We start from the raw sequence: 17,319 nt of genomic DNA, 5'->3' as shown, positions 1-17,319 counted from the left end.
AACTAGTTTCAAACTGATGCTTGTAGTTTTTTTTTTTTTTTGAGCAAAGTTGTGTATAATATTGGGACAGTCGTTTTACCAACTTGGCACGCTTATGTTATAATTCCATTTAATAGTCAAGCAACGTAACAGTTCTCACACGATATCATAAACCATATCAATGTTTAAAATAATATATATATTTGAAAATATTAAAGATTGATATAAAGATTTTATATTTTGTAGATCAATATTTTTTGCATAGTATTGCTATTTAGCCAAGCCGTTAAACTTGATCGAGTCTATCATAATAGAGTAATTAAATACGAAATAAAAAATAAAAAATAAAAAATCTACTATAACAGTATTATATGGGTAGAAGGATAGTTCTGCATATATGTTGTTGTGGAGCTATCATGGAGTTATTAAAACTTTAAGAAGTGCACTAATGAAAGTGAAAAGTTTTGGAAGTAAGGGATCTTGATTTCACCAATTAGATGGCAAGGATCAAAGCCTTAGAGGAAGCAGGCCCGTGATATATTCAAAGAGAGTTTAATAATTAAAAAATTCCTTGATAGAGTAAGAGACGTCGCTTAGGAATGCTCCCGTGAACAGCTACGGGGTGCTTTTCGAAAATAATTTAGCGGTTATAGAAGTTGACTTGGAAACTTTCTCTAAGCAGACCTTTTTTTTTATTTTGACATGGAGACTAGGTTACGTGGATATGTTAAATCGATTTAATAGAAGCTGAACGCCTCGTCACCTCATGACCTTGAGGTGGGCTAGTCAGCTGCACTGTTGAGGAATTAAGATGGATTTTTCCATAAATTTCGTGTCCAATATGTAATCTGACGTGTGCTCATTATTAAATAATGCTCACATGTAACAATGAAGGTATAAAATACGTGCATATATAGGAAATAGTGTTGCACATCATATGGTCCATAGAAAAATATATATTTGCAAGTACCGGCAAGGTAGATTGTGCTTGAAGAAAAATTGACACAAGGTAATATTGCATTAGACTCTCTTATTTTTATATTTGGATATGTTATATGCATGCACGAAAGATCTGATGTCCTGCTCTTTCTTCAGTTCAAACTTCGATGTTGCACTAGGGTTAATCGATGCATAAATACTAGCCATATACAAGAGGGAAAAAAAGTCTCTAGTGGATTTTGCATGCTGAGTGCTACTTGTTTAGATATGTTTGTCAGTAGTATTCTTGACGGTTCTAATTCTAAAAATTTCATCACCGTCGTCGTTGTTGTCGTCATCACCATAAAAGTCTTTTTCTAACACATATACAAGTCAGCAATAGACCATGATTTTAAGGTGAGAAGACTTCATGTGATGATTGAATATTTTTTAGTCTAATATCCACACTCCAAGATTGATACTGAATTTCTTGCAAGAGAAAAACTGTTAAAATTTTACGCGTATACAAGTCAGCAATAGATCATGATTTTAAGGTGAGAAGATTTCGTGTGATGATTGAATAGTTTTTAGCCTAATATCCATACTCCAAGATTGATACTGAATTTCTTGCAAGAGAAAAACTGTTAAAATTTCACACGTATACAAGTCAGCAATAGACTATGATTTTAAGGTGAGAAGACTTCGTGTGATGATTGAATAGCTTTTAACCTAATATCCACATTCCAAGATTGATACTGAATTTCTTGCAAAAGAAAAACTGTTAAAATTTCACACGTATACAAGTCATCAATCGACCATGATTTTAAGGTGAGAAGATTTGATTGAATATTTTTTAGCCTAATATCCACACTCCAAGATTGATACTGAATTTCTTGCAAGAGAAAACTATTAAAATTTCAATACAATTTAAAATCTCATTAGGTCTCCACATGAATTCTCTTATTCAATTTAATCTACCCCTTTCTTAAGTTTATCAAATAACATCTAAAATACTCTAGAGACATGTTAAATCCATAGCTGTCAATATCGTAATCTGTAAAAGTTCTCATTGTGAAAGATCGGAGATGCCAAACCTTAGCATAAGATAGCAATGCTTACAACATCCACATCTATTTAATTTGTTCTCAAAAGCGAACTATAGTTTAGTGCAAACAAGTATATAGGACCACTCTTGTGATAGTTTCCTTTTTGTTTATTGGTTCAATTTAATACCAATTCCTTGAGTCCCAAAAAGCTAAAGAGATAAGGCCATCCAAAGATTCTAAAAAGGTCCATAAATAATCGATGACTTATTTTTTTTAACTCCATTTTAAGAATTGTAATACGCTAATGTGGTTGCCAAGCTAGCAAGGCATTGATCAGAAGAAACATGATATGTGCATGGAACTGTGGATCACAAAAGCATTGAGCAAAGCTTTATTTTTCTTTTTCTTGATCTGCATGGATTGTCCATCTTTGCATTCTAATTTTCATACATAAAAATAGAAATTGTAAGGAGGGTCTTTAATTTGTTATATAATCCTATACTAGCCTACTAGGTCATCAGATCAGTCTTTTCAAAATCTTGCATCTACTCTGCCCAAACCAAGTTCATCATCCCCAGTATGAAAGCATGGTCATTCTAAGACATGTTAAAGGAGGCTGTGTTTGAATTCTACTACTGTGATACAAGATTTTCCTATTTTTAATATAGAATGTTTCTAAAGTTCTCTGCACTACAACAAACTATTTGAATTCTACACATTTAAGTCTTAATTTTTATTATAGTTTTCACTTTGTTAACCTGAGAACTGAACACATTTACTGTTTCTGCTGCACACATACATGACATATTTGCACACAATTATTATATTGATTACATTTTCTGAAAACCGGAAACATCCAGTATTCTGCTGTACACAGATTTTTGTTGTTTGCACACATGTTTTATTAGTTGTGCTTAAAATATAATTTTCATTGAAAAATATAATTATTTTCCAAATATTAAAGATATTGTGCAAGCATTATAGCTTGGTAGAGAATTAAAGATATTATCCCTTTCCGAGCATGATCTTTCGTTCATGGGTCCGTGTGAGGTGAGTTAATTGCGTTATTTGTGGACACCAAACAATATCTTTCATTTTGGCCTTTCTTTCAACTTTGCTTACCCCTGTCAAAACAAACTAACGAGAGAAACATCCCTAACCAATGGGACATTAAACTTCGTTAACACGCCATCTACAGGTATACTGCTTGCCCTCAAGTCCGCAAGCTTTTATTATCAAGAATATGTGGCTAAATACTTTGCATGCACGTAAGTGATAGATAATATGCAGCTAACGTGTGGACACGTGAAGGCATAGGCAACCTATGGTCAACTAGAATCTTGTAGTGTGCAGCCCATTCACACACCAAAGAGTATTGTGCATCCTTGGATGGCCGCCGTCAAAAGATAGATGGCTATCAAATAATGTGCGCCATGTATGATATGGCACGCACTCATAAACTGTTCGTTTGATAGTTGTCCATCTCTTGATGGCAGTCATCCATTGTTGTCCATCTCTTGATGGCGGAGGATCCGTTCTCACCTAGCCCTAGGCCTCCTTTAGTTTGGTTTGAGGCACAAAAAAGAGGTGACAGAAAGGCAAAGTCTTGTTACTGGCGTTCAAGTCCACATGCACCTTATTATAGATGAGCTCTTTTATAATTACTTTGTAGTTAGGCACCCTCCTGTTAATCTAATAGGTTATAAAAAAAAAAATTGCATCTTATACATCTTCCCTTTAGTTTAGCTATTCATTTGTTATAGTAATGAAGCATATAAAGTGCAAGTTATTTATTTATTAATGAGTATCTGATGCATGATTATGATCTCACCAATCAAAATATATTGCAGTAAATTTGGTCGACAAATCCTCAATTCTGGTTGGCATAATCATTGATAGTTTATTCATTTCAGGCTATAAGAGGTGCTAAATTTAGATTTGACGAAATCACAAGCCTCGTGATGGAATAGAGAAAATTTTGGGGCCTCGTAATGGTGCAATGTGCTTTTCTTCATTAATTTTTGCTCATCTGTTTGAACTCTCTTTCTTGGAATCTTCCCTCCGACGTGTTCCTCTCAAGTGAGGATCATGTGATATGTATCAGAGTTTGAATGTACTCAAGATCTTTTCTACCAGAGGTGCACATATTTCATCATAAACCAATTCTAAAACTTTTCAGATAAGCTTGTAACCATGTGGAAAACTGATGATAGAAGGATCTTTAAAGACTCTGCATCGTGCACAAGCTCTGATGATCCAAGAAGGAGAATTTAAGTATAAAAACTGAGGTTGCCAAGTGTGTCTAAGTGGAAGTTCTGTAGATGGTATGATTTTCCACTTCCCTGGCAACAAATTGTTCAAGACCACACAGATTAAGGTCCCCTAGGTCCGATTTTTACAGAAACGGGTTGCAGTCACCTTTGCTCGAAAAAAAGCCAAAAAAAAAGTAAAAGAAAAAAGTTAGAATGCCATATTACAATCGCAAAAAATAAAATGATAGCTGTAAGCATTGTAACCTATATCTGCAGCATCACCGCAGACTTGCTGCTGCTGATGAAAGAACGAGCAACAATTGGAAGGCGCAGCAATACATGATATCATGTCGTCAATCCCACCTGATTTACAACGTCTCAATCAGAAGGAATAAATCACAATAAGAAACCTTTGTTATTAATTAACCTCAAACCATGAAAGATGGAGCTTAGTTGGCAAGCTGCCACAATTTTCACATATTGCTCGCTTTGAGAGAAGAAATTCCACGTTTCCAGCTGAATGACCTCCGATTATATTGTTGAGGGATGAAGCTAAGCCCAAACATCTCCTTGAGTGCCTGCCCTGGCTCTAGGAGTCCTATTAGCCTTGCAACAAGAGATGCACTCTCTCTAACGTGTTCCAGATCTTCAGTTTCAGTCCACAGGCATCGGGCAAGCTGTAGTCTCCTTTGTTTAGAGTCCAATGCAATTCCCCATTTGGTGTAGAGGCATTCTCTTTCTTCTGCTGACAGCCTCTTTTGCATCTGCCTACACAGCATCTCCCTTTCATGCCGAAGCTTCTTTGTACTGCCAACCACAGAATATCACTTGGAGCTAATTAAGCAAAACTAACTACAAGTTTAGACAACATGGAAAAGAAGGAAAATGTAGCACGAGAGCAGGATGATACCTCGACAAGAGAGTAGTATTTTGACTTACACCTGCTGTTTTATCAAAATTTTCCTGAGAGCAAGTGTTTTTAAGAAATGATAACCTTCTGAGCTCCACTTCCATGTAGATAGAATCTGTTGGATCACCTTTGAAAAGCAGGAAAAAGTAAGTTCTATGGACTAAGGAAACATTACATGCATGCCAAAGCTCAATTATCTCTTGCTGTTTTCTCTCAAACTCCAGCAGCCATCTTGAAGGAGACTGCAAGGGATCTAAGATTGGATCCAGGCCTACACTCTTTACGGTTCCCTCCATTCCAATGTCTTCATTGGCATTCGTTTCCATCTCCTGACATCAAGCAGAAGATTAGTATCAAAAGAGGCAAGTTAAGGAAGTCCCTATGCAATAACCATTAACAGATTAAGAAATTCATTATTTGTTGTCAATTTGGCAAGAACCCTAAGAATGGTGAAGTCATTATACATGGTGAACTGAGGTCTAAAAAAGTACCACTTCCAACCAGAAAAAATAATATATCACAATATCTTAGTCACATCATAATACAGTTAGGCACAAATCCTGAATAATCTCTACATTTCTTAGTAATTGGACAATCATGTTAGTGGTGCCACTAGAAAGAGCAACAAGAGCAAAATAATTATGCCAAAGATGTTACAGTGAGTTTTAAGGTTAATAAAGCTAAAACACTATATATCAAAAAGCACAATAATATTCTATTGGGCATGTAAACATCAAAGCATCATGACATAATGGCATTATTTGTGGGGTACTGTGATTAAGAAGGCATGGAAATAACACATAATGTAATATATTTTCCTTCTTACAAATTTATCCACACCTGATCCACCGTGTGTTGTTTCTGATGTTGAACTTTAGCCATCCCCTTAAGTTCAGCAACAAAATCATCAATGCTAGTAATGTTCCCTCCAACACTAATATCAACACTCTGTTCTTCGAGAGCACTACGTCCAGAACTCTGAGATCCTTCTCTCGGAAGTCTTTTCATTTCAGCATCATAATTTAATGCGATCCGTTTTCTCTGCAACCCTTCAGGCCTTCCAGGAAAATTCTTTAAAGATTTGTCAGGCGGCGTGCAATCACTTTGCTCTGCCTCCTGGAACCAGGAAGAAGAGCTCAACAGAGTTGACCTACAACTTTTACTCCTGCATAAGCCTCTAAATTTTGATATGTGTCGATCTGACAAACATGGAGATGATCCATCAGGATATACTTTGACAAGACTGTTAAATGTCCTCACATTCTGCAGATTCTGCTCTAACGTGAGAGGATTTGTACTAACAGGTCTCAAGTCCATCTGCCCTGACAGTTTTCGTTGTTGATCTTCATGCTTGAAAGAATCTGTACTCAGTAGCAGATTTTTGTTTCCTTCAGTCGAGAAAGATTCTGAATCTTCGCTTCTGCTTGTCTCATTCATCACAATACAGCGGACCTCCTTACATATCTCCTCAAAATCTTCACAGGGTTTCTGAGCAATCTCACCTCCATTGTGATGTGGTATTAGTCCAATAACAAGACTGCTGATTGGGTTCCTAGGAGATACAACAGCCTGGTTTTGTTTTTCAGCAAGATGTAGGTAATGTTTATTGTCTAATGTACCCAACTCTGCTGACCCAAAATCTAGGCCATGATCACCAACATCTGATGACTCTGATGCCGAAAGTACATCCTCACATGCATGAGGCACTTTGACATCCAAATTGGATTCCTCCTGAATGGATAAAGAGATGTGTTAGAGCATCATATCCAAATATGTACTTAAACTTAGTTTTGGAACTATGATAACATGGATACCCATTGTGTTGAAGCACGACCATCCTCAACAGCTTGGAGCAAATCCTCTAGCTGAGATTGAGCTAGATCTCTTTGTTGGGTCAGTTTCTTTATTTCTTTCTCCATCTGTAGAGAATATAATATAATGATCATTTTTTGAGGAACTTTATCTACTCAAGAAATCAGCTTGATGCATATATCTGAACAATAATAATAAAAAAGAGGCCAATCAAAATGAATATAATTCCTTTTCTGAGCTAATGGTAGAAATCCATCCGTAGTTACAGGTAGCATGGCAATTATGGATTCAGACATTGATCCTATGGACAATAGGCAGATCAAAGCAAACTATAACATCAGACTCTAGAGCTTAGAAACTAAATTCATGTGATATACATGCCATTAAATAGGCATACACATACAAGTTCAAAATCATATGAATATGTGCATGTGTGAAAATGAAAGTATGCCTTTATATAATGACAAGATGTAATATTAGAGAACTAATTTGTAACCTTTTTAATTTGAGCATCTTTCTCTTTCATTACTCCCTCACTAGTGGAAGAAGATCTTGGATATCTCAATTCGCTCTCCAATCTAGCAAGTTCTTTTTGTAAATGCTTGACCAATGCCTTATCAGACGTAACTACATTGACCTGTGCACTGGTGACCACTTCTTTCGCACAACTTGCAAAGAGAAGGGTATTCCTGGATTGCTCAATATGGCTTCGTGCAGGGCTCATTGTGCAAATAATCGCAGTTCTTGAATTACCTCCCAAGAAAGGTTGTAATATGCGTGTCAGCTTTGAATCTCGATATGGAATGTGGCCATTTCTTCCCTTGCTATACCAACCAAGATACACACATAATTAATCAAGCAATCTAGAAAAAGAATAATTAATAATATAGTAGAGAAATGTTCTAAAAAGTTAAATGACTCACCAAGTTATATGATGGCACATCAAATCAATCAGTAAATTAGGAAATAAGACCAAAATCTCTTTCTTTATTTCCACGATATGGGACATATACTTTATTTTTCTTCAGAACATCAACCAAATAATAGAATTCATATTTTTTGCCCCAAATACAAATTAATATCAAGACATGTATTTCAGCTATAGAACATTACAAATCAACAGGGTTAAAGTATCAATCTGTTAATAATTTCTTTTCACCTCTGATTAACCACACAACAATGTAATTGACTAGTTTGATAATAATGAAAACCATAAATCTGCATATTATGCTGCTCAATTTTAGATCATATGGTCAACACTTTTCATAAAAGAATACTACATTCTGAAAACTTATGAGTGAAAATAACATAAGCAGATTTAAGGAAATTTGAATATAGTTTTCTCAAGTGCCTCTAACAAAGCCAATAACTGTTGGCTCAATTGGTTGGCGCCTCCTCCCTAGGGGGCTTGCCGATTGTCGTAGTCCCATATCGACTAATAAAAAGGGTGCGACCCAGGTATTTTAACCTGGCCGGTCATCCTCCAACAGCTTAAGCCCATTTTGGAGATCCTCACTCTTTGACCTTGATGCAATATCCACTATCTTCCCAACACCGCTAGCGCCATTAGCTCCTATATGCTGCATCTATCAAGCTTATAAGTCATCCACTATAATTATATGATCATCATCTAAAATCCTTACAATGTTGAGCTTGAATGCCCAAAAATAATTCACATTCTCATACATCATGCCCACATAGCTTCCCCTTTTGAGCATCCACCAGAGCAGTCAAAGGGTCGAGCCAGCTCAAGCAGTCCAAAGGCTCGAGACAGATAGCCATTAAGCTTGACTTAGCCTGATTTCAAGCACAATTGATGCTACACCAAGACTGTGGTTTTGGAAGAAAATGAAGCGGCCTGGTTCAAGCCAAGCCTGGCCTGGCCTGAAATAATATTGAGTCAGGTCAGGCTTGGGCTTCCTACCCTGAGGCCCAGTCCAGGCGGGTCCAGGCTCAAGCCTGAGATCTAAACCCCAGCTTTCAGGCCTAGGCCACCCTCAGCCCACCGAAATGCCTACTGCCACACCAACTGCTCCACATTCTCTAGAAAGAAAATAACTTCTACACAACAAAAGGAGAAAGGTAAGGTCAAAGACGAAGAGAAGAATTTGGCAAAGTTAGCTGAAATTATGCATTTCTGTGTATGAGGTCATGCTTTCTCAGTGAGGATCTTGATGACATACTAATCACGGAGACGAGCATATCACTGTTTTATGTGAATTATGTAGCTATTATATTTGGACTTCCAGGTTATTTTTGAAGAAGTATCCAGACCAGATTAAAAGTCCTGTTCCGTGTGAGGATTGTCTTCATAAGTCATAGTTTATGTCTTCTTTAGTTCAGCCAAGTCCTAGAGACAATCAAATTTGTTTCAAGAACCTTTCTGCACATTGGTGTAACTAGCATGATCACCATTTCCCCTAAATGTAAGTTCTGACAGGTTAAGCAGAAAATCAGATCAAAAAGCTATTTAGAATCCAATAGCACTCATCTCCATTCCTCCACATTTACTGGATGGCAAAGTCACACAAACCCATAAGCATTGCAAATGCCTCCTACCAGTCTAATGATTTAGAGATTCTAATTATAGGATACAGTTTTGCAGGTCCAAGTGCAACGGGCTTGCCCTAAATCCAAATAAATACAAGAGAAAGTTTAGAGCAAAATATCACAGCTTGAATATATTAATTTGCAGATGGTGGCATATATCTAAACTCTGGGGTAAAATAAAAAGAAAAAGAAAAATTATAATACCAAACAGAGAAAAATATGATGGAGATATGTAAAAACTTTAATTTCAGGAAGGAAAAATGTCCAGGAAAGATGGACAGCAGGCATCAAAAAGTTCAAAAAAGTGAATCCCTCTATTTTTATAAGAACAACACCCTCACTCTGATAGGCTGATATGCATGAATAATGAGGGCAAGCAACTTCATCTAAACTGATGATCACTATTAACAGACTCCAATAATTTCTCCTATGGATAATGGTAACAATAAGAAGTGGTAGATCATTTCTCCTATGGATAGGGGTAACAATAAGAAGCGGCAGATCAGTCCCCCAGTTGACAAACCTTCCAGAGGTTATTTTTTTGAGAAAGATGAGAAATTTAATAAAAAGTTTAACATGATGAATGCCAGCTTGATAGATAACTCAACTACTACAACCAGATAGACTACACCACATTAATATCTACGTGCAACTTTCTCATGGTAGATGCAAACTAAGATTCAAAATGCATTAGCAACGATGAAAAAAGAGAGAGAAAATAAAGCTACACAACCTTAACTTACGAACAACAGTTCCCAGGGTAAGTAAACTTCGATTTATGTGGCAACCTTCTTTCAGTCTTGCACCAGCAGATGATGCCTGAGATGCACGTTCGCTCCCTGCCAGATCGACAAAATTCTGCATTCCAACAACATATTAAGCTTCCCATACAACCTCTTTTTTGTGAATTTGAGAATCATTATGATTAAATCAGAAGCAGCTTCATACCACACTGGCCACGAGTGTGCTTGAGTTCTCTTTACCCAAAAACTCACGAGCAGAACTTTCAATAGTCTGTAATAATTCATTAGCAATTAGAAAATAATCAATGCCTTCTTTTCCTAAGGTAATATGTAACATTTCTCCTGGAGTCACTCTGCAAATCAAAATAGAACAAACCAGTCTGAGTATTTGATGGGATCTGGAGCTTGTTTCATTTAGGGAAGTCTCGCCTATCTTTCTTTGAGCTGTTCAAACATAAAGTACACATTTATGTTTACAAGAACTCTATTAGCTGAAGAGACATTTTTGTTCAAGCTTTTGCTTTTCACCTTCGCATACAGAAATGAGCTCCTTAAGATGGTTCCAGTCCCTCAGTATTTCCTCCGTAAGTTTTTCGACTATAGTTCCTTTCTGCCAATACAATTTTTTCGTCAAATTAACACAAAAAACTGTATATGAAGGAAACGTTCTTTAAGAATAACACTTCACCTCTGGATCATCTAAAAGTCTAGAGGTAGCGCTGTCTGTGCTGAGGAGATCCTTTACAGCTTCATTGTATATCTCTATTGCCGAGAACTTCAGAACGAATGTTCTCTCCTCATGCTGCAAGAGGAACAAAAGAATTACTAGTTGAGAGAGAGAGAGAGAGAGAGAGAGAGGCAATATGGAATATGACAAAAACTTGAAATTAGTATACAAGCTGAAATATCAGGATCTTCATAGATGCTACATTACCCTACATATGTAGTCATATATATCCGCAGCAGTGTATTCTGTTACCCCGGACATTGTATATGTCTTCCCACTGCTTGTTTGTCCATATGCAAATATACTAGCTGGCAAAATATATGTTATCAACATTTTAGTTCATTACTCCATACCCAAAGATAGAGAGAGGAGACAGATAATTATACTTACAATTTATACCACTAACAACTGAAAGAGCAACTTCCTTAGCCGCCTCCTCATACACTTGTCTTGTGGTGCACTCACACCAAAATACTCTGTCTATCATCCACAGCAAAAAGGAGAATGAGCAAAACCAACAAGGAAGAAAACATCATCACAGAAAGCACTATTCTGGAGACGAGGAACACAAAATTGACTAAAAAAGGCTAATAAATTTGCAAATGGCTTCCTCATGGTACAAGGATAATCCAGAAACTACCAAACTTGATAACAAGAAAGGCCCATGGGAAACCACCAAATTAAAGCTTACATAAAGATGTGGATGGGATCAGATCCGGTAAGAATGAAGAACTCAACATTATAAAACATCATAGCATAAAAAATGTAAAGTCACGGTATTGCAGGTGTCTAGATATAAAAGGGACTAAAACCAAATCAGCAACCTCCTCAAACACTAGCTCAAATCAATCTATAAGAAGTCCATTTAAAAATTCAATAACCTTTGCAAGATTGTAATATGTCGTTAGAAACTTCCTCACACTCAAAACTGTTAGAAGGATAAAAAAGAACATTTTGAGGAAAATCAAAGGAATCAATATCAGAATTTCAAGAACTCACCAAAGGTGTAGGCGGTTGGGAACATGGCCCGTTCTGGTATGCTGTTCCTGAAAATAATGGTGGTATCGTTGATGCATTCCCAGTCGCAGGGATCATTCCTCGCGATCTCCTTCTCACTCAGCGGCCTCAGCCTCACCGACACCAATATCCTCTCCCCCTTCCCACCCCCACCTCCGCCACTGCCGCCGCCGCCTGCCTCTGCCGCAGCCTCCAACCCCTCCGCCCGCGCCAGCTCATCGCCGCCGAACGCCTCCATTCCTCCCCTCCCTCCTACTCCATCTGCATCGAACTCCCTATTTATTCGTGCAAAGAATAGAAAATAGACACACTATGAATCCAATGCGGACGAAGAAGAGGGGAAGACTGTTGGGCGGTTGCTGTTGGAGGTCCAAACATCATCTGATCAGTGGTTCAGACGTCAATTACTGAAAACCAAAGAAGTAAAAGCTTCATTTTTTTCCCATTTACATTCCTCCTGATATTTCCGGCTACTTTACTTTCGGCAGCCGGCGGTGGTCAGAGGCCGGCATCTCAATTTGAATTTATCCCACGTTTATTCTCACTAGGAGAAATGAGGAAATCTAAGGTGAGGTAAAAGCCTCTCTCTCCAGCAACTGATCTGGGTCAGAACGGAATTGCTTATTCCTATAAATTGTTTCAGATTGTTTGGGACCGAATAGAATTGGAAAGCCACCAGAAATGATTCGAGCAGGTACTACACTGGATCTCGACAAGGGCATTCTAGCTTACTCCAGAATGATTGTTATCTTGTAATCTTTCATCTGGGGGAGAGGAAGGTAATTTCTGGAGTGGAATAGGCGTAAGAAGAATAAGAAGCTACGGGGTGAGAACGCGTCTTCTTACCTTGAGCTTGACCAGGCTCCGGGATCTCTATCGCTTTAATAGGTCCTTTGTGAGAGAAATGGAACGGAGGAACCGCCCGCCCAGGAATAAAGAGAATAAGAGGGGGACGGTGGTCTTCTTCCATGTATGCAGAGGGAGAACCGTTCGAGCGTCCTTCTTCCCGCTATCCTGCACTCCCCTTTTTTTCTTTTCTCTCTCTTTTTTTTTTTTTTTTTTTTTTTTTTTTTTTTTTTTTTTTTTTTTTTTTTTTTCCTAATGCGGGTGGATCATACATGACGGATACAGATACACCCAATAAAGTCAAAAATAAAATACCTCGGAGTGCCAAAGGCAGCTCCCCATCTCCAGACCACAAGGTATCTCCGGAATGGCGAGCTACATGCGCAGCCACCCAATCCGCAGCACCATTGGCTTCACGGTAGATATGCTTAGCCTGAAAGGCCCATTCATCCCTCGCCATAGTCCATATGTCACGAAGCAATGGGTGGTCACAGACGTCACCCCTAGGACCCTCTCGGATCCAACTGATAACGGTGGCTGAATCACCCTCTAGGATGATAGACCTAGCCTGTAATACGCACCAGGCATGTCGAAGGCCGGCCCAGGCAGCTCTCAGCTCCGCGCTCGGAACCGAGGTGTCAAATAAATGACTGCCACCAACGGCCACAATCCTAGCGAAAGGGTCCCGAATGACGAAACCCGCACCTCCCCTCGAACCACCATCCTGCACTCCCCTAGGCGAAGACATTTGGCTTTTGATTCGTTTGTATGATTCTGTGATCGATTTATTCTTATCCCGATTAATTCAAGCGATTTATTCCGTTAATCCAAGCGGCAGAAGCGGCTTGAAAACCACCGTCGGCAGCTAGTGGTCGTGAGATAGTGGAAAGACCGGCATGGAACCGCCCCTGCAACCGTAGCACGCCCCTGCATTCATTCATTCCTTCTTTTGTTGGTCAAGCCATGCCTCCCTTTTCTTCTTCTTCTTCTTCTTCTTCTTCTTTTTTTTTTTTTTTTTTTTTTTTTTTTTTTTTTTTTTTTGCTAAAACCGGGTTTCAGACAACGCGTGTCTGAATACACCCAAGAAAGTCAAAATACACAATCTCACGAAGTGCCAATGGCAACTCTCTCTCCCACCCACAGAGCGTATCCGGAATGGTGGGCCGCGTATGCAGCCACCCAATCAGCCGCCCCGTTGGCCTCCCTGAATACATGCTTGGCCTCAAAGGCCACGCCATCCCTCACCATCATCCTAATGTCCCGGATCAGAGGATGGTCGATGCTCTCACCACTCAGTCCCCGCCGGATCCACCCTACAACTGTAGCCGAGTCACCCTCCAGGATGATCGAGCTGGCCTGCAGCACCCGCCGGGCATGGCGAAGACCTGCCCAGGCAGCTCGCAGCTCTGCCCCTGGAACTGATGTGTCGAACACCCGGCAGCCGCCCGCTGCCACAACCCTAGAGTGAGGGTCCCGTATGACGAAACCTGCCCCGCCTCGCGTACCTCTATCCAGCACCGACCCATCAAAGTTTACCTTGAGGAAGCTCGGGGGTGGGGGCTCCCAGGTGAAAAACACCGTCCGAGGAGCTGCCTGAGCAGAAGAGGAACTCCAGTTGTCCCAAGCTATCAAGGGTGTGTCTAAGGGGGTAGGAAGTCTGGACTCCATCGCTAGTGCTCGAGCAGACTCCGCAACAAACCTCGGCGACATCCTGCGCCCACTGAAGGTGCGAACGTTCCTTGCCAGCCAGATCTGATGGGCTGTGCAAGTCGCTCGGGTGGCCTCCTGGCATGACCCGGGACTGGCCAACCCCCGTCGTATCAATTGCAGGAAGAGTCTCCTCTCCTGCCACACCTCCTCCGGGATACCTGTCCACAGCCATGTCGATCTCGCCCAAGTGCACTGAAATAGTACATGATCCACAGTCTCATCTACACTGCAATCCCCACACTCCGCGGGGATCCCCAGACCACGCCGGCTCAACACTGCTCTCGTCGGAAGGCGATCCCACATCACCTTCCACAAAAAGAGTGCTGCCCTCGGATGGAGTCCGGACCTCCAAATCCAGGCGCAGTCTGGTCCTCGCTCATGCTCCTGCTGGATGGCCCGGGATAGATCACCCAGCCTGACACTGGCCCTGCATGAGGTGCCCCAGACCCTAACGTCTGGCCCCTCGCAATCTGGTACTGGAAGGGAACGTACCTTCTCAGCAAGATGTGTCCCAAACAGCTGATGTAGTCTGGTGTCATCCCACTCTGTCCTCCCTGGTGCCAGGAGGTCACACACCCGAAGCCCCTCTGCTGCCTCAGTATCCACCATCGTCGGCCAACATCTCAAAGGCAGAGTGTCCACCCATGGATCATCGGTCACATCGATGCTCCGCCCATCGCCTATCAGCCACCTGGTGTTAGCCGACACAGTCGGCAAGTACCTCCCAATCTCGCGCCACATAAAGGAAGTTTGGCGGCCACTCCGTGCCACCTCAGAGCCCCCTCGGCCATATCTGGCTGCCATCACCCTGCTCCAAAGCCCCTGCGGCTCCAGCAAGAAACGAGCTGCGTGTCGAGCAACAAGGGCCTCACGCCGCTCCAAGAGGGCCTCATGCCTCCCTTAGATCAAGGGTAGTTTGGCTGCGGGCAAGGATTCAAGCATCTCGGGCAGCTCGAAGAAATCTAAAAAATTGATACAAAACTGGAACGAGAAGGATCGAGGAACTTCAAATCTAGCGCTGAGCTGGGAGCTGCCTGGACTGACCTAGGTTATGTTCGACGAGCTCTGCAGGCTAGAGCTATTATGCTAGAGAAAAACTCGACAACGCTTATTGGTTGGATCCAATAGAACGATGGCGATGTAGGCAACTACCACCCTTTGTTTTGAGATATTCGGACTATAGTATATGATGGAATACCTTTTCACGCGAAGCATGTGTACCGATAGACCAATGGGGTAGTGGATTGGATGGCCTTATATATGGCCAACCACTCCGGTGACACTCTTTAGTTTGAAAAGGAGAAGTTATCAGGTGTGCTCCAAAATTTATTAATTTTTTATTTTTTTTACTGTATCTGTACTCATTCTGCATGATACATCCCTTTCAACAAAAAATAAAAAAATAATAAGCAAGCTCCGTTTGGGTTGTCCACGAAAGTGGATGCACTTGACCCTTCCCAACAAATTGCGTTGCGCTTAGACTGTTGATGCAATGTAGGTTGGTAGGTGGATGAGATGTACATTTTAAAAGAACATGGATCTTTATTGCTGGAACAGTGTTTCGCTTTTAAAAGCTTTTAATAGAAAGTGAATGATTAGTATCGCAGACTCTGATATAATTCGGGCTGTGACAAAGATAATATTGATGATTGTAAGAAATTAAACTTTAATTTTATTTTGTTTGTTTGTTTGCATTTTGTTTATATTTTATTTTTGTCTCTTATTGTCGTTTTATATTCTATATTGTACAAATATATATCTGTTTCTTTTTTATATGTTTCTAGTGTAGATTTCATTGCTTGCTGGTCCATGTAATAATGTTAGTTTATTTTGGAGTTAGCTACCGTTAGCTTTATGAAATGTCATTCTTTGCAGAGTTAGCCATGTGTTTGATTTGGGAATAAAGCAATCATAAGGCTTAAAGGATCTTGTACTTGATATGATTTTAAAAAGTAAGAATAAACAAGCTGTTCCAGCCAAACGTAATGATATCCAACATAGTTGTTTCCAAAAAAAACAAGCTACCATAAACTATCCTTAGCAAAAAGGCTTTCTTTATGCTTGTCTCCTTCTTTTTTTCAATGGAGAAAACAGCCTTTTCTAAAGTTATTTTTGAAATTATAACTAAACAAAAATAGACAACTTATAAAATAACTATTTTGATAAGGTAACTATTTCTCCTCCCTTTTTTTTTCGTATTCTTGAACCAAAAATAACATTGCATTTATTTTGGGCATAAAGCACAAAAAAGGCTCGAGCTTTACCAAGTAAGTTTAGAAAAGCAAGAATATGAGTAGAATAATTATTCCATTCAAACTTTTAGTCATGAAAGCCTATTTCAAAGGGAATGGGAATAACTTTATTTCCATTTTCTAAAATAAGATTTTCTCCTCTTCATTTTTTTTATGCTGACAAAAATTCTTCACCAAGATTTTTTCCAGCCACGGATAAAAGTTTCAGTGAAACTGAAAAAAGAATAACCATTCCAAGAGGGGTAACTATTTTTATTCTACTCTTTCTTATTCTCAAAACCCTTGGAGTTAATAAATACAAAAACCCCACCTACAAGAAAAAAAAAAAACTTTAATAAATGACAATAAAATAGCATTAAACGAAAGAGCCACAGAAATCATAATTAAAAGTTTCTAAAACCTTCATATTTCGGTTTGGTGGACGGGACATGAACACCAGGAAAAGGAGGTGATAAGAAAAGGTGGTGTGGGTTGGGAATATGTGGCCCGTATCGTTCCCGTGCCAACTCAGAGGATAAGATGATCCAAATCCTTTCATCCCATTGGATGTCTCTGGT

General features: G+C 39.7%; 1 protein-coding gene across 4 annotated transcripts; it reads right to left on the bottom strand.

Moving 5' to 3' along the window:
• Window positions 1-4,389: 4,389 nt before the first annotated feature.
• On the bottom strand, window positions 4,390-12,974 carry LOC103712191 (kinesin-like protein KIN-7F). Of its 4 annotated transcripts, none has more exons than XM_026806616.2 (14): window positions 12,801-12,974; window positions 11,937-12,215; window positions 11,328-11,417; window positions 11,145-11,245; window positions 10,899-11,012; window positions 10,739-10,820; window positions 10,587-10,654; window positions 10,416-10,481; window positions 10,201-10,325; window positions 7,414-7,741; window positions 6,920-7,024; window positions 5,946-6,836; window positions 5,106-5,434; window positions 4,390-5,002 (listed from the first exon to the last, which is right to left on the bottom strand). In XM_026806616.2, exons 1-14 carry the CDS (start codon window positions 12,922-12,924, stop codon window positions 4,669-4,671), a joined length of 3,036 nt encoding a protein of 1,011 aa, XP_026662417.2. In that variant the 5' UTR covers window positions 12,925-12,974; the 3' UTR covers window positions 4,390-4,668. The 4 variants fall into 4 exon arrangements, with proteins under 4 accessions (XP_026662417.2, XP_026662418.2, XP_008796871.2 ...); XM_026806617.2 differs by having other exon boundaries at window positions 11,937-12,313; window positions 12,801-12,938; XM_008798649.4 differs by having other exon boundaries at window positions 11,937-12,335; window positions 12,801-12,850.
• Between the last annotated feature and the right edge of the window lie 4,345 nt (window positions 12,975-17,319).

The sequence above is a fragment of the Phoenix dactylifera genome, chromosome 5, assembly GCF_009389715.1.
Source record: "Phoenix dactylifera cultivar Barhee BC4 chromosome 5, palm_55x_up_171113_PBpolish2nd_filt_p, whole genome shotgun sequence".
Taxonomy (NCBI): Eukaryota; Viridiplantae; Streptophyta; class Magnoliopsida; order Arecales; family Arecaceae; genus Phoenix; species Phoenix dactylifera.
This window is presented reverse-complemented; position numbering and strand designations above follow the sequence as displayed.

Excerpts from the sequence above, each read along its gene's own strand:
- LOC103712191 (XM_026806616.2), bottom strand. The coding sequence starts at position 12,924 with ATGGAAGAAGACCACCGTCCCCCTCTTATTCTCTTTATTCCTGGGCGG. Across the intron at positions 11,013-11,144 it reads TATATGACTACATATGTAGG|CATGAGGAGAGAACATTCGT; the intron begins GTAATGTAGCAT and ends TTCCTCTTGCAG. Across the intron at positions 10,655-10,738 it reads GCTCATTTCTGTATGCGAAG|CTCAAAGAAAGATAGGCGAG; the intron begins GTGAAAAGCAAA and ends ATGTTTGAACAG.